Source organism: Bos taurus, chromosome 4 (genome assembly GCF_002263795.3).
Source record: "Bos taurus isolate L1 Dominette 01449 registration number 42190680 breed Hereford chromosome 4, ARS-UCD2.0, whole genome shotgun sequence".
Classification (NCBI taxonomy): domain Eukaryota; kingdom Metazoa; phylum Chordata; class Mammalia; order Artiodactyla; family Bovidae; genus Bos; species Bos taurus.
In genome coordinates, this window is record NC_037331.1 from 85788027 (window position 1) to 85812507 (window position 24481).

At 39.9% G+C, this 24481-nt stretch overlaps 1 protein-coding gene across 5 annotated transcripts in view; it reads left to right on the forward strand.

The window, feature by feature from the left end:
* CPED1 (cadherin like and PC-esterase domain containing 1) overlaps positions 1 to 24481 on the forward strand; it is a 324686-nt gene that overhangs the window by 296755 nt on the left and 3450 nt on the right. For 4 of the 5 annotated variants that reach the window (XM_005205664.5, XM_015470366.3, XM_005205665.4 and 1 more), the window contains 4 exons: positions 4769 to 4989; positions 5252 to 5353; positions 5781 to 5868; positions 10437 to 10583. In XM_005205664.5, coding sequence (XP_005205721.1) covers positions 4769 to 4989; positions 5252 to 5353; positions 5781 to 5868; positions 10437 to 10583 — 558 coding nt within the window. Of the gene's footprint in view, positions 1 to 4768; positions 4990 to 5251; positions 5354 to 5780; positions 5869 to 6971; positions 7088 to 10436; positions 10584 to 24481 lie in introns of those variants that run through there. The other variant, XR_003034399.2, reaches the window with a different exon arrangement.

Here is a 24481-nt window from a genome sequence, read left to right on the forward strand (position 1 = left end):
GGTGTTGCCATTATTTTCCCCAATTTACACATAAGGAAATGAACCCACAAAGAGGTCACATACTTTGTCTAAGATCATCTGGTTAATAAATAACAGTACCTAAGAATTCTGAAAAGCAGATTCTTTGCCTCTGTCAGGCATTGGTGGTCTGCATCTTCCTACAACCCCACAGAAAAGACTGGACATTTAGAAAATATGTTTTCTCTTAGGAATAGGCAGCTACTTGGATTTTCTTCAGCTTCTGTAGCCCACAACACAGACACGCAGCGATCTTACTGGCTGCCCAGAGATAATGCTAGGAGGCACTGCATTTTGATACTGAAATGGAAAGAATCTGTAAGAAAAATCTGTAGTGGAAATTTAGCTCGCCTCGATTGCCAAGGTCCCTTACTGGTATTAAGAGCTGAATTGTGTTTCTACCCAACCAGATTCATATTTTGAAGTCCTAGCTCTCAGTACTTCAGAATGTGACTGTATTTGGAGACAGGGCCTCCAAAAGGGTAATTAAGGAAAAATGGGGGCTTGCCTGGTGGCTCAATGTTAAAGAATCTGCCTGCAATGCAAATACCTGGTTTGATCCCTGGGTTAGGAAGATCCCCTGGAGGAAGAAATGACAACCCACTCCAGTATTCTTGCCTGGAGAATCCAGTGGACCGAGGAGCCTCTGGGGCTATAGTCCATGGAGTCACAAAGAGTCAAACATGACTGAGAGACTGAACACGCGTGCACAAGGTAAAAATAAGGTCATTATGCTAGGCCCTAATCCAATGTGACTAGTATCCTTATAAGCAGAGGAGATTAAGACATAGACATACACACAAGACCGTATGTGGACACAGAGAAGATGACCATCTACAAGTCAAGCAGAGATGTTCTCAGAAGAAACCTACCATGCAAATACTTTGATCTTGGACTACTGGGCAAGAATCATGAGAAAATAAATGTCAGTTATTTAAGCTACCCAGTCTGTGTTGCTTTGTTATGACAGCCTTAGCAAACTATTAACAACACAAATAAAGCTGGGTCTTTACTAGTCTCTGAAATGAAGAGCTGTTCTGATTATTCAGAGTTCCTTTTTAAAACCAGAATTCTGGACCGGAAAAACAAACACATAGTTATAGGTCAAATCCAGTAAGGAGAATTTCAAGTGATTTCACAGAGTATTTTTCTTATACTGGGATGTTGACACTCCAGATGGAACTTGACCTAGAGGATCAGTGACTGGGGCCTTGACATCTTAGGTCACTTTGTTGAGCTTGGCGATGCTTATTGTAATAGTGATTGGAAGGGAATTTCTGAAAGAGAATGCCTTCTGGATTTCTTCACACTGCTACTTGAATATACCATGAAAGAATAAACCTTTGTAGAGTCTCACTAAATTCATTATGGATGGATGAATGCAGTAGTGCCTGACAAGTGATGGCAGTGGCCACTTTAAAATTAGAAGAAAATATGTGCATGGCTATTGCAAAGGGGGGCTTCCCAGGTGGTGCTGGTGGTAAAGAACCTGCCTGTCAATTCAGGAGACATAAAAGATGTGGGTTCAATCCTTGGGTCAGGAAGATCCTCTAGAGGGGGGCATGGCAACCCACTCTAGTATTCTTGCCTGAAGAATCCCATGGACAGAGGAGCCTGGCGGGCTATGGTCCACAGGGTCGCAAAGAGTTGGGCATGACTGAAGCAGCTTAGCATGCAGCACACAATGCAAAGGGAAATCTCAACAGAAAGAGTAAAGAACTGAAGAAGGCATTAAACCTTATCCAGAGACATTAAAAGGAATTGTCTCTAATAAAAGTCCCTTTGACTTTCAGGTCAATAAATATTTTTTAAATGCATGCATAATACTATGGGGGAAATCAGAATTTAGAAATTAACCTTGACTCTGACCTTAAATACTTATTGATATGATATAAGAAAAAAGATAGAGTCACAAATAGCTGTAATTTCATGTAGTCTTTGATAAAATCAGTAATGGAACTGAAAATTATAATGAAGTCACAGAGGACAGAAAGTTTCATTCTGACTGGGGCGTTGGACAAGACCCTCTAGGAGAGATGTCCGTGTTAAGTCTGGAGGTTGTATAGCATTTACACAGACTATTTTGCAGAGGGCAGGGCTTTCTAGGCAGATGGATTAGCACAAGGAAAAACAGATGTTGTTGATTGCAAATCATGTTCAGTGAAAAAGTAGAAATCTGACCTGCTTACTTGAAGGAAAGTGTTGAGAGGATGGGGCCATTGACCCTGCCCTTGGAGATCAAGGACTTGGATTTGAGTCCTGTGTTCCCCATTTACTAGATTTATAACCTCAATCTCCCTGAGCCTCAAATACCTCATCTGTGAAACAAGATAATGACTCACATCTCATGATTATGGAGATTAAAATGAGTACTCAGTGTGAAATCTCCACCAAGCAAAAGCTGATATGCAATAAAAATTCAGTAAATGTTAACTGAACCTCAGAGTTAAAACCTGACTCTGCAGAACATGGAGAGCTGATAAGATTTTTGAGCATGAAAGGGAGAGGAGACATTTGGAAATTTATCACAGTATTACTGTGTGGAGAATGAATTAGAGGGCAGCCATGGTGCAAGAGGGCTTTCCTGGTGGTTCAGATGGTCAAGAATCTGCCGGCACTGCAGGAGACCTGGGTTTGATCCCTGGGTCAGGAGGATTCCCTGGAGAAGGAAACAGCAACCCACTCCAGTATTCTTGCCTGGACAATTCCATGGACAGAGGAGCCTGGCAGGCTACAGTCCAAGGCATGGCAGAGTGTTACATGACTGGGCAGCTCACACACATGATACAAGAAGATCTATTAAGCAAGTGTTAACAACACCACACCTTTGAGGCCATGGGAGCCTCAAGCAAGACTGTGCTTATGGAATTTACAGGAGGTGATAGATGAGAGGCTTCCATGGCAAATGGCCCTGGGACATGCACCCTGGAACATAGACTGCTTTTCAGAAAATCAAATTCTAGTTCTGTGGCTTGTTTCTCAAGTAGTAGCGTGACTTCTATTGAGCTAGCTAACATCTACAAAATAAAGAGATTGGAACATCTCTAAGTACACTTACAACACTAGAATCAGTTCAGTTCAGTCACTCAGTCATGTCCGACTCTTTGCGACCCCATGAATTGCAGCACGCCAGGCCTCCCTGTCCATCACCAACTCCTGGAGTTCACTCAAACTCACGTCCATCAAGTCGGTGATGCCATCCAGCCATCTCATCCTCTGTCGTCCCCCTCTCCTCCTGCCCTCAATCCCTCCCATCATCAGAGTCTTTTCCAATGAGTCAACTCTTCGCATGAGGTGGCTAAAGTACTGGAGTTTCAGCTTTAGCATCATTCCTTCCAAAGAAATTCCAGGGCTGATCTCCTTCAGAATGGACTGGTTGAATCTCCTTGCAGTCCAAGGGACTCTCAAGAGTCTTCTCCAACACCACAGTTCAAAAGCATCAATTCTTCGGTGCTCAGCTTTCTTCACAGTCCAACTCTCACATCCATACATGACCACTGGAAAAACCATAGCCTTGACCAGATGGACCTTTGTTGGCAAAGTAATGTCTCTGCTTTTGAATATGCTCTCTAGGTTGGTCATAACTTTCCTTCCAAGGAGTAAGCGTCTTTTAATTTCATGGCTGCAGTCACCATCTGCAGTGATTTTGGAGCCCCAAAAAATAAAGTCTGACACTGTTTCCACTGTTTCCCCATCTATTTCCCATGAAGTGATGGGACCAGATGCCATGATCTTCGTTTTCTGAATGTTGAGCTTTAAACCAAGTTTTTCACTCTCCTCTTTCACTTTCATCAAGAGGCTTTTTAGTTCCTCTTCACTTTCTGCCATAAGGGTGATGTCATCTGCATATCTGACGTTGTTGATATTTCTCCCAGCAGTCTTGATTCCAGCTTGTGCTTCTTCCAGCCCAGCGTTTCTCATGATGTAGTCTGCATAGAAGTTAAATAAGCAGGGTGACAATATACAGCCTTGACATACTCCTTTTCCTATTTGGAACCAGTCTGTTGTTCCATGTCTAGTTCTAACTGTTGCTTCCTGACATGCATATAGGTTTCTCAAGAGGCAGGTCAGGTGGTCTGGTATTCCCATCTCTTGAAGAATGTTTCACAGTTTATTGTGATCCACACAGTCAAAGGCTTTGGCATAGTCAATAAAGCAGAAATTGATGTTTTTCTGGAACTCTCTTGCTCTTTCGATGATCCAGCAGATGTTGGTGATTTGATCTCTGGTTCCTCTGCCTTTTCTAAAACCAGCTTGAACATCTGGAAGTTCACGTTTCACATATTGCTGAAGCCTGGCTTGGAGAATTTTGAGCATTACTTTACTAGCGTGTGAGATGAGTGCAATTATGTGGTAGTTTGAGCATTCTTTGGCATTTCCTTTCTTTGGGATTGGAATGAAAACTGACCTTTTCCACTAGAATACCTTATGACTATTTAAGTCAATAACACGTTAAGCTGATTAGATGAGAAAGTGAAGTGCCTAAGAGGGATAGAAAAATTAAAGATAGCACAAAGAAAGCAAAGAGCTTTAAACGTGAGTTAGTGGGTCAGTAGATGATGTCATTACTAGGAATATGGAAAAGGAAAATGAACAGGTTTGGGAGAGAAGAATTAATGTCATTTCTTACAGTTTAAAGGGCTGTCTTTCAATTGGATGTATGTCTCTGTTTTCATCAGGTTACTTATTTTATAGTCTTCTATGTCTTGTACACATCAGATTTGAAAGCAAAATTTTTTTTAACTTGTAGATTCTTTTCATTGGAGACTCAACCAACAGAGGGATAATGTACTATCTGATTGAAAGATTAAATGAAACCCTGGAGGAATGGCAGAAAGTGCATGGCACTAAATTCTACCACAATGTCAATGGAGGGAAGACCTTGATCAGTTATTCCTACTATCCCCGGTTTTGGATGAGCCCTTCATTGAGACCAACATTTGAAAAAGCCCTTGAACATCTCTTGCAAAGGTACAATGGAACAGTTTTGAATGAAACCATACCACAATGTAGTGATATTTTACTAGCAGTCAAGATTGTTTGCTGTGTATCAGATGTGCTGAAAAGTTTAAATACCAAGTATTAATAATATGGCTGAAAACGAGGTAGAAATGATAAGGAGGTCTTGTGATCAGGATGCCAGCTAGGGTTCAATGAAATGTGAGGCGGTGCTGTTAAAATGTTTACCATGTGTTTCAAAGCAACACATGTTGTTTTTCTTTCTGGATTTCAGATCAGGTCCCCTGGAGAATACCAGCCAGACTGTATTGGTTGTTGGTGGTGTTCAGTGGCTTAATTCCAATCACCTGCAAATTATTCACAAGGTTTTAAAAAGGTAAATTCCTGCAACAATAATTATCATTTGTTGTCTAAGTAAAAAAAAAAAAAAAATTTACTCTTGATGTGAGTGAATTTTATCAAGATTTTATATAAAGGACAACTTGTAATTTAGAATCCAGCAGTTCAAGTCCAGTTTAAAATGTTTCAAAAATACTTTTGTATCCAATCACAACATGGCTCTTTAGCATCCAAATCTCCATTTGCTACAGATCAAAACATGCCCACTGACACATAAAACTATCCACACACACACACACACACACACACAAAAGCACTAATGTACAGCAAATCTATAAAATGAGAGTTTAGTCCTATATGGCAATGATCACATTCTAAAGGAATTCCTCTCCACTTGCTTGTGTAAATACAGACATCTAGAAATGTCATCAGAGTTTATGACTTGAGATCTGCTTATTTAACAGGGAAGACTTACTCAATATCCTTGTGATCATCAAAACGTTGGGAATTGGATTTCATTTGCCAGTGGATGGAGTGCACTTCTTAACACAGGTAAATCCATATTTTCCAGGCTGTGTGAATTTCATGGTTCCTGTAAGGATCCTTGCTGGTGTCTGAAAAAGAACCCAAAAGGCACTGTATAATATTCAACAACCTTCATAAAATTCAAAGCAGATGGTACACTTAAGGAGTATGATTTCAAATCAGTTATAATGATTCCTAGAAATAAGGGGACAGTTCAGTTCAGTCACTCAGTCGTGTCCGACTCTTTGCAATCCCATGGACTGCAGCGTGCCAGGCCTCCCTATCCATCACCAACTCCTTGGAGCCTACTCAAACTCATGTCCGTCACATCAGTGATACCATCCAACCATCTCATCCTCTTTCGTCCCCTTCTCCTCCTGCCCTCAATCTTTCCCAGCATCAGGGTCTTTTCAAATGAGTTGGTTCTTCACTTCAGGTGGCCAAAGTATTGGAGTTTCAGCTTCAGCATCAGTCCTTCCAAAGAACACCCAGGACTGATCTCCTTTAGGATGGACTGGTTGGATCTCCTTGCAGTCCAAGGGACTCTCAAGAGTCTTCTCCAACACCACAGTTCAAAAGCATCAATTCTTCGGCGCTCAGCTTTCTTCGTAGTCCAATTCTCACATCCATACATGACTTACTGGAAAAACCATGGCTTTGACTAGATGGACCTTTGTTGGCAAAGTAATGTCTCTGCTTTTTAATATGCTGTCTAGGTTGGTCATAACTTTTCTTCCAAGGAGCAAATGTCTTTTAATTTCATGGCTGCAGTCACCATCTGCAGTGATTCTGGTTCCCCGCAAAATAAAGTCTCTCACTGTTTCCATTGTTTCCCATAAGGGAAACATAAGGGGACACCAGCCCATAAATAATGCTTTGAATTCATAAAGAAGAAAGTTGGACCAGAGTTTGAAAAAATAAAAACCTGAGGGTTAGATGAGAGGGCTTATTTTGTAAGTATCCTCTTACCTCATTCACGTTTCAAACACTGTAAAGGCTCCTGCTAAAATCATATACGAAATTGTCAGTATCAATGAGTAATTTGGAAAAGAGTGGCTTTGGGGAAGAGGATTTCTGACTGATTGCTTTCAGAATTCGTCTTTGAAGTAGTATCATTCATTTTGCCTCAGGTTGGATGTTTATAAATGAAAGGAGTCGAGGCCTCTGATCAGTTCTCATAGAAGACAGTAACTCGGTAGTCTCAACACTAAATACAAGTCTCATAAAAGAAAGACACCATCTGTAGGTAAGACAAACAGCTGCTCTTGCTCAGCAAGGAGAGCTCACAGGCAGCCCGGATTGTGTGCAGTTGCTCAGGGGGAGCTCAGGAAGCACTGGGAACTGGGGAGACAGGAAGCTGTCCACTGAATGTGTCAACCAAGTGAGATTTATTTTTGTGTCAATTATGAGTGCTCCTAGCTTTCTCCAGCACACATCACAGGATCCCCCTCTCCTTTCTTGAAACGTTACTTTCCTGGCCACCAGATCTGTGGTGCAAAAGCATGAGAAACAGTAGAAAGTGGCCAAAGTAAAACCACCAAATTCAGCTTCTTGAAGTCAGGCAAGGTTAAGGTCATGTAAAGTGAGTTGAGACATTTGGCATCTGGGGTAGCTGAAGGGATTCGGGGATTAGAAGAGGGGTCTTTTGATCATTTCTTCTATGGGTTATGAATTGAATCTCCTTTAATGTTATTTGAGGTCTGCAGGTCATGTTTGCAGCTCCTTCTTGAGGACTTTGGTAGCTCCATTTTGCTTCCTTGATTGCGGCCTCTCAACGGGAACTGGAGGAACTGTGATGCCTCCAGGTAGATTTAGAATGAACTCATCTCAGCAAACAGACCTTTGGCACTTACCATGTGCCAGATACCATGAACCGTTGTGCCTGCCATCAGGGCTTCAGTGGTGCTCATCAGTTTTGCAGGCTTGGTGAAGATGAAAGGAAGGAAGAAGAGGAAGGGAAATGATCAAACAAAAGAGGAAGTTATGGTAGTAAGTGGAGGCGGAAAAGAAACCTGAACTCGTCATCCGACCTTGGCATTCATCATCCTCATCGTGGCCATTCAAGATGTGGCTTCCACCTTCCTAGGTAGACTTAGTCCTTGCATCCAGTGTATATGCATCCATGTGTACTCACATGTACACACACACACATGTGCACACACACACACGCACTCACTCCACCACTGTTTTGGCTCCTCAAGCACGCCTTGCTCTCAGTCACCCCCAGATCTTTAAAGCTGCCGTTCCCTCTTCTTGGAGCCCACTCTCCACCACCTTCTCACCTGGGAAACTTTCGGTCACTCTTCCAGTGTTAGTTTAAGTGCAGGTTCCTCTGAGAAAACCTAATTGACGACTTCTGAACTGAGAAGACCCTGGACTCAATTGGCTCTTCCTGCCATGAGCTCCTGTAACTATCTGGTACCCTTGTCTGTGTCCCTCAACAGATCCCGGGCTTGGTGGTCTGTCTCCCCTTCTGGTCTAATCTCAGTGGGAGCAAGGTCGGGATAGGGGAGGGAGGTCTGCATTGCTCATTCTGGTCCCCAAATGCAAACCACAAATCTCAGCACACAGGAGACTTTCAGAAAGCCTCTCTTCCTTTTGGGCAGAGCCTCAATCAAGGCTCAGCCCCCTTTTCTAAATTTGGACCATCTCAGAAGGGCCTTCTTCCCAGCTCTAGAACTTCTGGTGGGATCAGCAGAAGCCTGTGTTGCAACAATATTGCAGCTCAACTTCTCTCTCTGCCCAGTTTGTCTTCCCTCACTCTCTTGGAGGTGTTGATCCCAAGGACGGGGGGACCTCCTACTGGCCCCCTGCCTGCCGGTTTCTGGCTCAGAGTCTCTTTCTCAGAGAACTGACCTTTCTCTAGAAACCACTTATTGCAAAGTTTCTTCTTTTTATTACTGGGCACCTTAAAGCTGAGAGGGTACTTGTAACCAGACAAGAAAAAACTTTATAAACATTATTGAGCACCTTGAGCAGTATTTTTCAGGTGACGACACAGACTGTTTCCCATCTGTTCCTTTTCCTCCAGATTTTTCCTTTATGATCCTTCTCTATTCACTACCTTCATTTGGTGAGAAACACTCTTCTTTGTATGTCACCAAAATAGGTGTGCAAGCACAGAAAAGACAGAAAATTAGATACCTTTGTACTGCTTTTTTTATCTTGCAGTTGGATTAACAAATGCAAATAATTATTTGCTTTTTTACCTTGAAAATAAAAAAAAATTTTTTTGATCTTTAGAAAAGGGAGAAGGAATACAATTCCCTCCCCGTGGCAGTGTGGGTTCTCAAAGAGACAGACACCAGGACAGGATCAACCAGATAAGAGGATTTATTGGAAAGAATGTCTGAGAAGAATAAAAGGGAGGGGCAGGAGTAGGTGGGAAGAGTTTCAGACCACACCACCCAATGCATATCACTCGGTCTTACACCAAATATATCTTGAGTGTCCACTATGTACTGGGAACCATGTTTGGCTGTAATGTGTCTGATACGAAGGGAGGGGAAGAAGGGTGGATTAGGTATCAAGAGTCTCAGACTACAGGTTGAGAAAGCCTTGGTCAAGCCAATGAGGAATCCTGGAGCCATTATACTTAATGAGTAGTCCCTCTTCTCAACAGTGGACCTAAACTAGAACCTCTGCTGATCTCCATCAATGCCTTGAGCACGGTTGGGGAGGGAGGGAGGAATATGACTTACAGAAGCAACAGATGGAGACACTACTCACTTCTGGGGCTCCCAGAAGCCCACTCCCCCTGTTTCCCTACTCCCACCCAACAGCAAACCTCACTCAGCTCAGGAAGCCCTCTTGAAATCTGCCATGCCCCTGCAGAGCTATTCCCTTTTCTCTCCCAAGCCAGAGTCTGATTTGTGTGCAGGAGCTCAGGTGCTTTGTGACCCTTTGGACTCTAGGCCGCCAGACTCCTTTGTCCATGGGATTCTCTAAGCAAGAATCCTGGAGAGGGTTGCCATGCCCTTCTCTAGGGGATCTTCCTGACACAGGGATTGAACCCACGTCTCTGGCGTCTCCCACATTATAGGCGGATTCTTTACCACTGAGCCATCATGGAAGCCCAGAGTCTGGTATATTTCCCTCCAATAAAGGACTCAGTAAATATTTACAAATTTGTTTCTCCTGTTTGAATGCCCTGTCTTAAGAATACGCACTATGGTTTACTTACCCTTGTATACCTGTCCCTCAGCACAGAGCTGAATGCAAAATAGATACTAATTAATATTCAAGTGAAAAATTCCAATAAATGGAGATAGAATTTGTGATTTTCAAGTCTTGGTTTTTAAATTGAGAATTTTACATACTTCAGTGGATCTCTGTGGACAATAAACCTAACCACTTTTCATAGAAGAAAAAGTTCTGAACTGTGCCACTATAGACATTAATGTATTGCTGTTTTATATATGCACTGATATTTATATTTTGAAAAAATTAGAACACATCTTAAAGAAATTCATTTTTTGTCTTACAATAAGATCAATCTGTAAAAAAGATGACTTTTATGTGATTTTAACTTGAGTTTTTAAATCATAAACCAGTCCTTTTAATCAAAATTCTCACTCTTCTCTTTTCCAATACAGAATGAAGTTCAGAATTTATGGAAAAAAAATTTGATTATCCTGGAAGATGCAAAAAAATATGGCTATGAAGTCGTTGACACATTTGCTATAACCATGGGGCGACACAAAGAGTTTTTGCAGGGGACATGCGGGTGTCATTTCCATGAGGTATTTATGCTGGCTCTATGGTTTTTGTAGCTTTTGATTTTTTAAAATTTCATTGCATCTTTAATTGCATTGTCAATCTTATTTTGCATCAAAGAAGCTATGTCTGGAGGAGATCAAATAATGTATTCATCATCACTCAGCCAAATCAAGTAGTAGTCACAACTCAAGGCTCTGCAAAATGAAGTGTTAAAATAATTAGTGTTCATGTAGACACCTGAAGACTAGAATAGCTGGCCAACATAAGCAGAAGATGGAGAACACTTGCCTTTTCTAGTAGACTCTGAGACTTCCCATCAGAAATTCTGTCCACAGAAGGGGGGAGATATCTTTAATGGAAAAAGATTGAAAACAAGGCAATTTAATTGCTAAATTGATAGATTACCTTCCTCCATTGGTTTATCCAATGCATTAACAGAAGAGTCTGTGTTTTGAAAAGTTTTTTGTTCTTCATGGTAAAATTGATTTTTATTTGTAGTTAGTAATTTTGCCTGGCAAATCCCATGACGGAGGAGCCTGGTGGGCTGCAGTCCATGGGGTTGCTAGGAGTCGGACACGACTGAGTGACTTCACTTTCACTTTTCACTTTCATGCATTGGAGAAGGCAATGGCAACCCATTCCAGCGTTCTTGCCTGGAGAATCCCAGGGACGGGGGAGCCTGGTGGGCTTCTGTCTATGGGGTTGCACAGAGTCGGACACGACTGAAGTTGACTTAGCAGTAGCAGCAAGGGCAACAAAAGTCTTACTTGAGGAGCATAAGCCTAATCCATGAATGTACTTTCTGGATATAGCATGCTAATTCTTTCTGTCTAGGGTGCTCTTGTGGGCTTCCTTGAAGACGCCCCTACTGGGCCCTCTGATAATAGCTCCTTTGACAGAGGAATACTTCACTTACAGCTGTATTCCTTCCTTAGCCCCTTGGCTTCCAACTGTCTGTCCTCCTGTTTGCAGGTCATTGCTTCACCAGGCATCCTCGTGGAAAATATACAGCATGACACTGGGCTTGCTATACTCAGTTGCCCCCGTGTTGTCCACAAGAAACCCTCATTCATCCTTGCTGTGCTGTTGCCAGACATATCGTGAGCTCCCAGTGCAGCCCTGCCTCTTTTTCTCCTCTCTTTCTCTCTCTACTCTCACTCTCACTCTTGATCTCTCACTCTCTTCCACTTCAAAGCTGATCTATAGCATCATGTCTCATACCAGTTCTCATGCTTCCAGTCCCCAGAGGACACATGTCTACCTCTCAAAGTTGGTGTCTTGAAATCCCGTCTCACTTAGCTTAAAGCAGGAATGAAGCAACCACCTAAGATGGAGCAAGATCACAAAGTTTAAGAACGTCCTTCATAGAAATTCTCTCTCTCTTCCTTATTCTCCTTTGCCCAGCTCTTAATCAGGGTTTGCTAAGCTGAATTTTGTCCACATTTTGGCAAGTTTTGCACATATTACCACTATGTTGCTTTCGACAATGAGGTTACTTGGCTCCTGTTGTTGACTAGATCTCAGGAGCTTCAGCGGAAACTGCAATTAACATTGTCTTGGTTGATCATCCTCTCAGATACTGATTCAATTGTTCTTTCTTGTGTCCCTTTGTAAACCAGAGTACAGTCATGAGTGAGATGACAACTCTAAAGGTTTCTTCTGATCCTGTTTTTCAGCCCTAAGATGACTGTTATAATTCATCTTGATCCTCAGAGTTTTATGAATATCCAAAAGTTATTGACCCTGCATTGGTTCTTCTGTACATTCTGCTAATGGAGTCATGTTACAATTTTGTGTGATATATGGAACTGCATCTCAGAGAGGCGAGAGGCTGCACCAACAGTAGAAAGCATGTCCTTTTGAGTTTAGATTTTAGCAACTTGAAGCTTGACCATGCCATTGCAGAACAGATTTTAAGCTGTAGGATACTGTGTGATTACTTACTTCTTCCATAAGAAAATATCCTTCTGGGGCCTATCCTATTTGTAAGAGGTCAAGACTGAGAAACACAAGAGCAGGCAGCTTGGAAGAGGAAGAAACAGTGAACTTGCAGCTGAGCCAGCCCTGTATCAGAGTTGGCTGCAAAAGCAAGCCAAAGGTTGTCAACCCACAGAAAGTGGGACTTTGAAAGACAACATACAGATTGGGTTTTTCCCCTCATTTAGAAAAGGTTTATTTATTTATTTTTACATAATATGTCTTCAGTTAGCATTTTAGGGGAGGGTATCTGTTTTTCTTTTTTTCAGCTTCAGTGCTCTGGAAGTCTAAAAAGAGAAATCTTCCAGTGATGTCTCACATGGCTCCAATTAAAAACCTGAAGATGCAGGAATTCCCCCACAGTCCAGTGGTTAGGGCTCTACCTTCTCACTGCCGAAGGCCCAGGTTCAATCCCTGGTCAGGAACTAAAATCCCACAAGCCACATGGTGTGGCCAATAAATAAATAATAAAAACAGAAGAAGATGCCTTTCCCACATGATTGCCTTATGTATATCTTCTGCCACAGGATCAACCAGTTGACAGGGAGAGTCATGGAATTTGTCAACTACAGTAAAGCTCTTTGAGTCATCAAAACTAGAATATTGGCTTATAAATATTACTAATAAAAAATCCTTAATTTTCATAATCATGAGTTAAGCATGTCGGGAAATTACTTCATTAATTTGATTTTATAATTTTTGTGTACAATTATTATATACAAATTATGTTTTATTAATCCTTATTTTTGATGTGTGCCATCTTGATGGTAAGGTATATGCATATCACCCAGATTTTCTCTGTTGATTCTGGAGCAGTGTTACCCATTTTAATGTTTTCATGTTGGAGCTGAAATATTTGTGGGAGCATTTGCCTTTCCAGTTACAACATAGAACTGATAAGATCGTCTTTCTCAACTGACTCCCTTCATCACAAAGTCTCTAAAGTCATTCATCACAGAGGCCTAATTGTTGCTTAACTCTTGAACAATTTGTACCACTTGTACCTCAGGAAGTCTCCAGTGCTGACACTGAGTGTTTTATAAGCTTTCTAAACTGTCACCCAACATCTTAAATCACTGTTAGCCTATTATAAACAATCAAGAATATCTAAAGCATTTTGCAAAAAAGGATGGTTTAATGATGAATGTAGCAAGCTGGGAAAACGAAGATTATTGGTCTCATACAAAACATTAAAGGGCAGAAATTCATTAATAACAACCACATTTTCCTCTGTGCTCGACTCAGGAGCTGGCAAAGGAATTTGTTGTACCATAAAAGCAAGAATTAAGATCTGCTGTATTAAAGCAAAAAGAATTTGAATTTGGGAGCCTTGTATCTTTTGGTATTCAATGGAACCATTCCCGTTATAGATTCACAGATACCTGAGAAAGATTGCTGTAATCATCAGTGTAAGATCTCGGTGTGTTCTCTTTGATTTGTGGTGAGAATTCTATCATAGACATAACAAACCAGCTCCAGTGGGCCCCTGTCGCCATAGGTGAGATTAAAGGTCTCGGGGTGTCTCTTTCATCTGTCAAAGCAGCAAGAGAGGGTGTGTTGCCATCATGAATCTATAAACAATTTTCCAACTGGTATGCATCAATTTTGACTAAACTGTTCCTGCTGATTAGAAAAGCAGGTGTTTCTCTTCATGGGTAGAAATGGAATTTTGTTTTCCCAGTGTTTATACAGGACAACAAACAGGATCCAGGTAGCTCTTGCCCAAGAGTGGTTTTGGATGGTGCCTTTAGTTATGCGGCAAACATCAACTGTGAGTGAGCTAAAACCTGGAAAGGATGCAAATGAATTCGAGCTTTTTCTAGTGGTTGATTAAAGATTGGTACATGGTGACAATGAGCTCATTAGCCATAATGGAGCTCAGCCTTTCCTGAGACAGCTTGGTACAAAATGCTCTTCCATAGGGAGCATCCTATATTGAATGGTGATAACACCAATAACATCAGGGTGTCTCTCTGAAGAAGGATAATTAAATGGAGGATAAATACAGAAAAGTGTCAGTCACTCTATGTTGCACTAGTATGATGGCCCAGGAGGCAGCTATCCAGCCCTGCCTCTGCAGTCTGGAATGTGGAATGTTGGTAGGCCTTAGAAAGAGATGCTGACCCATCACTATTTCATTTCATGTTATATGCAGTGAACTGATTAAGTGCCAAGCTGAGATGGACTTTGGATTGCTTTGATTAGCATTTTTCTTACTTTAGGTCTTAGTGTTCTAGCCTGGTGAAATCAAGATCTGCGGTTTGGGAAATACTACCACTTAAAGGATTCTTAAATAATATTAGTATATTAAATGATCCCAATAGCCCTTACAAGCAAAGAAACGGTTTAGCTTAGTTTGACCCAGTTTTTCCCAAAATGTTGACCACAGACCACTTTTCTTTTTTTAATAATAACTATTAACACCTCAGTAAACACATTTTGGGAAACCTAGCATAGAGAATAAGGTCTAAAATCACTCTTGGAGTACAGATTAAATGTGGCAGATTGACCACAAGCATTTGTCTTCTCTTCCACTTGAAACTCCACAAAAAAAGATTTTAAAGACATAAATCTCCACCACCACCATCACCCAAAAAAAAAAGACAGAATAAGAAATAATTCATAACAGACAAGAAATCTTAATTCATTTTAAGAAGTTTGACTTAGCCTGCAAGAAAAATTATAGTGTAAAATGCCTAATAAGGACCTACATACAGCACAGGGAACTATACTCAATATCTTGTAACAACTTACAATGGAAAAGAATCTAAAAAACAATATATGTGTGTGTGTCTATATATGTGTTGCTGCTGCTGCTAAGTTGCCCACCAGGCTCCTCTGTCCCTGGGATTCTCCAGGCAAGAACACTGGAGTGGGTTGCCATTTCCTTCTCTAATGCATGAAAGTGAAAAGTGAAAGTGAAGTCGCTCAGTCGTGCCCGACTCTTCACGACCCCATGGACTGCAGCCCACCAGGCTCCTCCGTCCATGGGATTTTCCAGGCAAGAGTACTGGAGTGGGTTGCCATTGCCTTCTCTGCTGTATATGTGTGTGTATATATATATATATATATATACACACTGAATCACTTTTCTGTATATCTGAAACTAACACAACATTGTAAATCAACTCTATTTCAATAAAAACTTTAAAATATTAAAAATTTAAAAATTCTTTCATAGTTTAAAAAAGCAAAAGTTTATATTTTCCCTAAAAAACGATAAAGTGCCTACAGAAGAGAAACACCAGTTATAACAAGGGCAGGCTTGACTCACGGATCCTCTGTGTGGTTCAGACCTGAAGGAGCCGGGTGCTGAGGGAGGCAGGGCTGCAGCACGCATCAGAAAACAATTGGCTGACAGTCTGTGTGCAATGGACACTGAGTCCCTCACCCCAATCCATGCAGCCAAGAACCTACACCCATACACATGGGATTTCTTTTAAAATTGAACAGCAGAGAGTCTAGACTCAGAAAGACAGGTATAGCAAAGAGCAAACTAATCTAGAGGCTGAAATTAGAAAGTCAAACATGAGACTGGCTTCTGAAAAGCAGAGTTCTTAAAGTCCTGAAGCCTCCTAAATACCAGCAATCAGTCGCATGTCACCTCAAACAGGAGGCTGGAGATCTCTTCTGATGAGAAATGAAATGGCCTAAAAGAAGATCTCTTTTAAAAACTCCAGAATAGTGCTGGGCAAATCCTTCTAGTGACTCCAATAGTGGAAAATGTTGGTCCACAGTAATTGTTTCTAGATAACGCTTTGTGCGTGAGTGCTCAGTCACTTAGTCATGTCCGACTGTGACCCCATGGATTGTAACCCTCCAGGTTCCTCTGACCATGCAATTTTCCAGGCAGGAATACTGGAGTGGGTTGCCATGCCCTCCAGGGGATCTTTCTGACCCAGTGATCAAAACTATGTCTCTTGCATCTCTTTACCAATGTGCCACCTGGGAAGTCCTGATAACATTTGTATGCCATATGCATATGTAGACTAGGGCTTCCCTGGTGGTTTGGTGATAACCTACCTGCTGATGCAGAAGACTCCAGTTCAATCCCTGGGTTGAGAAAATCCCCTGGAGAAGGAAATGGCAACCCACTCCAGCACTTCTTGCCTGGAAAATCCCATGGACAGAGGGTGTGGCGGGCTACAGTCCCTGGGATCCCAAAAAAGGTTTATAAGACTTAGCAACTAAACAACAATATGTACAGGCTGTGCTGCACCACTGTAAGATCTCAGCTCCCTGACCAGGGATTGAACCCATGGCAGTAAAAGTGCAGAATCCTAACCACTAGGCCACCAGGGAACTCCCAATAGTGCCATATTCTTAAATAAAAATTCTAAGTTCAGGAGAGATGTAGGGAAACAAATACTGGTGAGTTAAGATCAAAATAGATTACAGGACTCAACAAGTCCATCTAAATAGTGTTTGAAATCAATTTGACTAACAAAGGTAATTTCAACAGTATCAAGAATTCAGTGACATGACTATTTAGCCACTTTGGAAACTGAGTTTTAAGACAAGGTGTTAGTCTCTGGGGAACTGTGTAGAAGTGCAAGATAGAACCAACAGTTTAACTTGAAATCAGTAAACTACTGTAGGTCTGTAACTCCTTCTAATGAATCTTTCCACATCAGAGGAGAATTTGTTTCCAGAGTCAGGAACTGAGTTCTGACTGGGGGCAGGAAGTAAAGAAGCTCAGTTCTCAGTGCAAGAAGGGTTGATAATTTGGAGGTAGGTTGGAAGACAGAGACACTGAGTATTTAGAAACACCAGAAACAAAAAGAAAAAAAATAAAAACCTCATTCCTAAAGAAAACTTTAGTCTTGCCCTCTAATCCTCAGCATCTTTGACCCATTCAGAAGTTGGACTCCTTTCACTCAAAACATAGCTTATTTCATGTGGCTATAATTAAATATTGGGAGTGGGGGAGGTACGTGAAAGAATTCCTTATTATCTGTAAAAATTGCATGGTTTCCTGAAATGGAATTTTAAGGACTGGCTTCTAGCTATTGTTTGTCACTTTATTTTTATTCTCTTTCTGTGAATTCTTAAGCTATTTTTTTCAGCTGATCATAAATATTGCAACTGGATTGTGAATTGAATGTCCTGTCTTCAGAATGACTATGCCAAATAAAAAGTACCTCAGTAGTATCCATTTATCTTCAAAGACTGTGTTAGCTGGTTTTGCCTGCTCAAGCTCGTGTTTTCCCACCTTAGAAAACCATTACCTTCATTCTTCAGACCTCAGGCATGATTGTGAAACACGTTTGTAATCAGAATATCCTCCCTAATCTGGTCTAGAAATTTTGGAACACTTGCATCACTGAAAATTGTTTTCTATTTTGTTCTGTGGATCTGGAACCACATCAGAAGTTCCTCGGGTATTATTCAAGTCAAGATCAGTTTTAGAAAAGGTATTTACTTGTAATCTGCCTGACACTTTTCCAGTTCACCAAGCTTTCCCTTTGTATATCATTTTTTTTTTAATTCATAGTTATTTTAGATGCAGCAATTAATTGACATGGTAATACATTCATTCTGATGACTATGTGAAATCAATTTTGAGTGTTGACATTACATGAATTTAATAGTAAAAGTTGCCATGTACTTCTGTTGTGTAATTTATAACAATTTTTCATGTTTGGTAAGTCTTAACAATAGCCATTGACCCAAGCTAATCAAGTAGAATTGTGGCCATTTGTATGTCTTCTAAAATGTCTATGTGCCCAAATCCTTAATTATGGATGGATGTGGAAAGATCTACAATCATAAATTGGGACATCTCTTAACATATAAGAAGCCTAAGAGAAAGTAAAAGTTGCTTTTACACACCAAAGCACAGAATTTTTGTTACACTGAGTCACAAAGAAATGTAATCATCTACATATCCTATATCTTATCATTACAGCCCTTGATTCCAGCTCCAAAATTACCCCTTTCCAAGTTTCCATAGAAACTATATTAAAAATCTATTACAGTTTTGAAACACTATAATCTTTACTTGAAAATCTATTCCTACTTGTAACTTAATCTAAATTTGAATATTGCTGAGACAAAAATAATTTTTATTATTACACTTATACTTGTGATCATGGGACAATGCTGACCTAACACACTTCATGGAAACCAATTGTCCTTCACTTTCTGTGTCTAATTTTAAATATAATTTGATACAGCAAAGTCACAAAAAGAAAATAACAAAAACAAAACTAAAGACAAGGAGCTTCTTTGGATTATATTAAACTGGCCAAAAAGAAAAAAACACACAAAAAGCAAGCAACAAACAAAAACATCATCTAATGCTCACAGGTAATGTAAACATTTGCCCAGTCACCTGGTTATGTGTTATTAACCATATGTAGTAGTTCATTTTTCTTCTAGGTAGACGTGTCAGTTTCGCAGTTGTCACATCCTATGCACCCAGATTTAGAGAAGCATTTGGAAGCATCAAGCCATTCATGTTTGTCTTTGATTGAGGTGACCATTCTACACAAATATCTAGAATCCTTTGTCTCTGGTTCAAGGCCTAAATTTTTCGCCTTTGTTTTCTAAGAGCTCATTTTGTTGTTTACTATTATTATTCTCCAGAGATAAGCCTAACATTTGTATTGCTGACACCTCTCTTTCAAAGCCACATTCCAGTTACCACTCTGTTTGGAATTTAGTAATCCCAACCGGTCCTCTGATTTTGGAAGGACTCACATGGACATATTTCCACACATGAGATCAAAGGAAAGAAACAATTCACTCTTTACAGGAATCAAACATCGGTCACTTGCATAGCATTTCCAAGACGTAAAAATATAGCTAACTCCTTTTCTTCCACTTTAGAGTCCATAAGAGTAGGTAAAATACAGTAATATTTTGAAACTCAAGAGATAGCAGTTTGATGGCAATGCCAGACACCAAATTTTACAAAGAAATAATAGCTGTGTGGACAGGTATCATGGCCATCATGAATTAGCACTGTCTCCTTAATGTATTAATATTTACTAAGGAACAATAGAGTATCTGAGCTTGGGGATCTAGTCTCAGACAATGTCTCTGAAGTCATTTCATTCTTGTTCTTACTTCAAGTATCTAAGACATGTGTCTTTATAAAGTGCCCTTGAGGGTAGGGACCATATCTGAGTTATTCCATGTGTTTGTTTCTTAAGTGAGAGAACTCCGAAGTTTGAAAGATGGATATTATATGGCAAAAATAAATCATATTTTGATTTTATAATATACAGCATCATCTTCTACTGCTTTTCTCTTTTAAAATGATTACATGAATTCTTGCTAATTCTAAAAATTTTTGAAGTATATATAATAAAAACAAAAATTCTTTCGTTTTTGTACTACACACCCCCCCTGAATTTTCACTCCCTTCTCCACTGGAGATCCTATTTGCAATTTGGTACATGAAGTGAAGTGAAAGTAGCTCAGTCGTGTTCAGCTCTTTGCGACTCCATGGACTATAACGTCCATGGAATTCTCCAGGCCAGAATACTGGAGTGGGTAGCCTTTCTATTCTCCAGGGGATCTTCCCAACCCAGGGATCGAACCCAAGCCTCCCGCATAGCAGGCAGATTCTTTACCAGCTGAACCACCAGGGAAATTTGGTACATAGCTCCATTTTAAACACACACGCTTGATTTTAATCCCATGTAATTAAAAATACTTGGCTGTCAACATTTATGGTCATTAGATTTATATGACATTGGTTCCTATTTAGAATTGCCTTATTTTTCCATGAAAATTTTTAGGGAACAGGCAGTTTATAAAGTACATTTTAATTTGCAGTGTGAAAATTCCTATTTTTTCTCCGTGTTGAATTTTACTTCTACTTGGCTTATGCTTGCTCAGTCGCTCAGTCATGTCTGACTTATTTGCAATCCTGTGGACTGTACCCCTCCAGTCCGTGGGGTTTCCCAGGCAAGAATACTGGTGGAGTGGATTGCCAGTTCCTGCTCCGGGGATCTTCCTGACCCAGGGATCGAACCACATCTCCTGCATTGGCAGGCAGATTCTTTACCACTAAGCCACCTGGGAAGCCCATACTTGGCTTACACAGCCAGCAAATTGCGTCTGTGGTAGATTGAAGCTAAATTCAAGTCCCTTTGATGAATGAATATCTGGTATTGAAATCTCCTCTCATCACTGCTTCTTTTTTCTTTCCCAAATGGTCTTGGCCATTTTCCTACATTTATTTTCTGAGATCTGTTTTAGAATTCCTTTGTCATGTATCCCCCCCAAATCCTGCTGTGATTAAAATTGGAATAGCACTTTAATTAACTTGGAAAGATTTGACATCTTATGTCTTTATATTTATTCGTGTTTTCTTTTATGTTTCATTAAATTTTTGACTCATTCTTCACCTATGCTCTATAGATCATCATCAAATTTGATGAAGTTGTTTTAGTATTGTAATGAAATCTTTTCTCTGTTTCTTATTAGTTGTTGATAGATTATAGAAGAGCTATTTAATTTTTAAATATCAACTTTAAAATATTTCATTATTTTACAGTAGGTTCCTTTGAGTTTTCAGGCAAACATCATATAGCTACAAATAATTCTTCAGTAACCTTCTATGACAAAATATTTCATAATATTGAAGCTTAACATACCTGAAGTAAATTGTATATGCTAGTAAATCCCAAGGACAGAGGAGCCTGGCAGGCTACAGTCCATGGGGTTACAGGAGTTGAACATGACTTAGCAACTAAAGAGAGAGACAGAGTGATACAGCACGCAGTACTGATACATTTTTTAAATGATATGAGATTAAATTTAGAGTAGCATTTTGGGAGGATTTTTTCTGTCTGTGTTTTGACCAATCAAAGTTGAAATTCTTTCTCTGTAGGTTTGTCTGTTTTAGGATTCAGCAGAGTAATACTGGCTTAATAAAAGAAACTGAGAAATTTATTATCTTTGATTATTTCTTGAAAAATAGTATTCAAAGGAAACCAACTGAATTAAGTATTGGGTCAATCCCTGGCATCATGGGTAGGAATCAGTCTTATATACCATAAAGAAGCGTTGGCACTGTAGGAGACATTAGAATGGCCCTCAGAAGGTGCAGGGTTGGGGGGTATCCCCATCATTCAATCTTCAATTCTCAGAGATCAGCATAGTGATTTAAAAATAGAACTATTTTATCAAAAATAAAACTATGTATGTTATCTGGCAAAAGACTGACACTACTCCCACGTGTATACAAATACACTGGAAATAGATATTTTTGTATATCCCTTTTATGAATCGTGTTCAAAATTGCTGTAAACATCTAAACTAGTATTATCCAATATTTGTAATGCAACATCAAATGCAACCCTGAAATCACAGAAAACATTAAAATAATTTTTAAGGAATAGAATCTTTTTGCATTGGGATGAATCTCCTTTTATTTTTCATTGTAATTAGTATGCAGATCATCAGGCAGTTGCAAAAGCCAGAACTTAAGGTAACATTATATAAACAAAATTAACCTTATTTTGGCTTCAGAACACTGGAATAATATTTTTTCAGGGTTGACTACATTATTTATGCTTAAGTGTTTGCTTAAATCAACTTCCTTAAGAATGTTCACTAATCTTGCTATAGAGGAATACAAACCGCCTCCAAAATGGACAAAACCTTCTGGAAAACATTGGTGCACGTCCCCAGCCTATATTTAACATTATCATATAACCAGAGGTGGAAGGTGACCCATAATAGAAACATACAACTTTGGGACCTGGAATACTAATCAGTGGTTAACTGCAGATCGAGCTGTAAATTATGATCCAGAAGGATTCCTCACCACAACCTACTGACTTCACTGAACTTCTTAAGCGTCACTTCATCTGAGGGGCCTGATCACGAAAAGCCAAACCTCCCATAGTTACAGAAAAACAATTCATTTCTTTGGGTTTAGCAGGGTATAATTGGCTTTAAAACATATTGCTGTTATATTTTTCTTCAAAATGGGTATAGCTTAGTGTTTGTATGATTATAAAGTAATGCACATTTATTGTAGTAAAATTAAAAAGTAAGAACCAAAAAGTTACAAATAATACATTTTAAACTGCCTGTCATTCCTCCACCCAAAAATGACTGCCCTTAACCTTTTTGTATAGATTGTTACAGACTTTGTATTCACACAACTCTTCTGAAATGGTTTCTGCTCACCCACAACTTAACTACAAAGACTTACCTTCCAAATAAAATGCTACTTTTTTTCACATATTCTATATTGTTGGAACTGTGTTCACTGCATTCTTTTATCAGAAAATATGTACCTAAACCATTACATAGCCTTCAAAAGAATTTTTAAAAACCATATGAGCTAGTGTTCTTTTTTTTTTTTTTTTTTGAGCTTGTGTTGCTTTCATTAATCATTCAGTTCAGTTCAGTTGTTCAGTCATGTTCAACTCTTTGTGACCCCATGAATCGCAGCACACCAGGCCTCCCTGCCCATCACCAACTCCCAGAGTTCACCCAAACTCATGTGCATGGAGTTGGTGATGCCATCCAGCCATCTCATCCTCTGTTGTCCCCTTCTCCTCCTGCCCCCAATCCCTCCCAGCATCAGAGTCTTTTCCAATGAGTCAACTCTTCACATGAGGTGGCCAAAGTATTGGAGTTTCAGCCTCAGCATCAGTCCTTCCAATGAACACCCAGGACTGGTCTCCTTTAGGATGGACTGGTTAGATCTCCTTGCAGTCCAGGGGACTCACAAGAGTCTTCTCCAGCACCACAGTTCAAAAGCATCAATTCTTCGGTGCTCAGGTTTCTTCACAGTCCAACTCTCACATCCATACATGACCCCTGGAAAAACCATAGCCTTGACTAGACGGACCTTTGTTGGCATTGCTGCCGCTAAGTCGCTTCAGTCGTGTCCAACTCTGTGCGACCCCATAGACGGTAGCCCACCAGGCTCCCCCATCCCTGGGGTTCTCCAGGCAAGAGTACTGGAGTGGGTTGCCATTGCCTTCTCCTTGTTGGCGTTAGTAATAAATAAATAATGTGTCCATATTGACTGAAAGTAATGTCTTACAATTGTATTAGTATGATGAAATTAAAAGATTTGCTGTTCATCTGCAAACACATTCAAAACATTTTTGCCAGTATTTTCTCTTTTCCCTACTTCTCAACCCTCCCCCCACCCCAGTCTCTCTTGGTCCCCACCTCATTTTCTCTGACTTTTGTTGCTAACAACCTGTGGTACATTAACCCAGTGATTAAAGCTGACAATGATAAGATTTCACCAAGCTGTGTTTTATATACTGTACAAATAGACAATATATGTGGCCTTTTTGTTTGTATGTGTGCATGTTAATATTCCTAAAATATCTGTGAAGAGAATGGGAAAAAAACTAAAATATACATTGCCTCTGGGGAGGGAATTGAGTGACTGGAGATAAAGAGTGGTGATGGGAAGGAAACTTTTTTTATCAGATACTCTTTTATGCTTTATAAATGTTTATACTGCCTAATGAAAACAATTTCAAGGTAAAAATATATCTACATACGTACAAACATTTATAAAGCTATTAGCGTAATGGAACTTAGGCGGCTCCTTCAGGTTCTTAACTTAACCTCTTTCTCAGAGAAGTGAAACCACTGGCTGTAACAGTGTCAGCTTGTGGGTATGAGGTGCAAAAACATTTTCTCTTTCCTTTGAAAGTCATTTTAGTTATCATTTAGTTATCATTCTCTAAAAGGATGCCATGATAGGTTTAGAGTACCACATTTGAATCAGTGACTCAGCAAGATGTCAGTGTCTTCTATTTATTAACATCTAACCTAAATACACTCACATATGCGCACACACGCACTCACAGCAGTGTGGTAAAGATACCATCTGAGACTCCTTGCTTGCCTTAGAGACAGCTGCCCTGAAGTAAGAAAAGCAGCATACTTTTTCATTTCAACCTTTTTCCTTTTGAAAGATAATTTACACTGATTCTTGATCATGTCA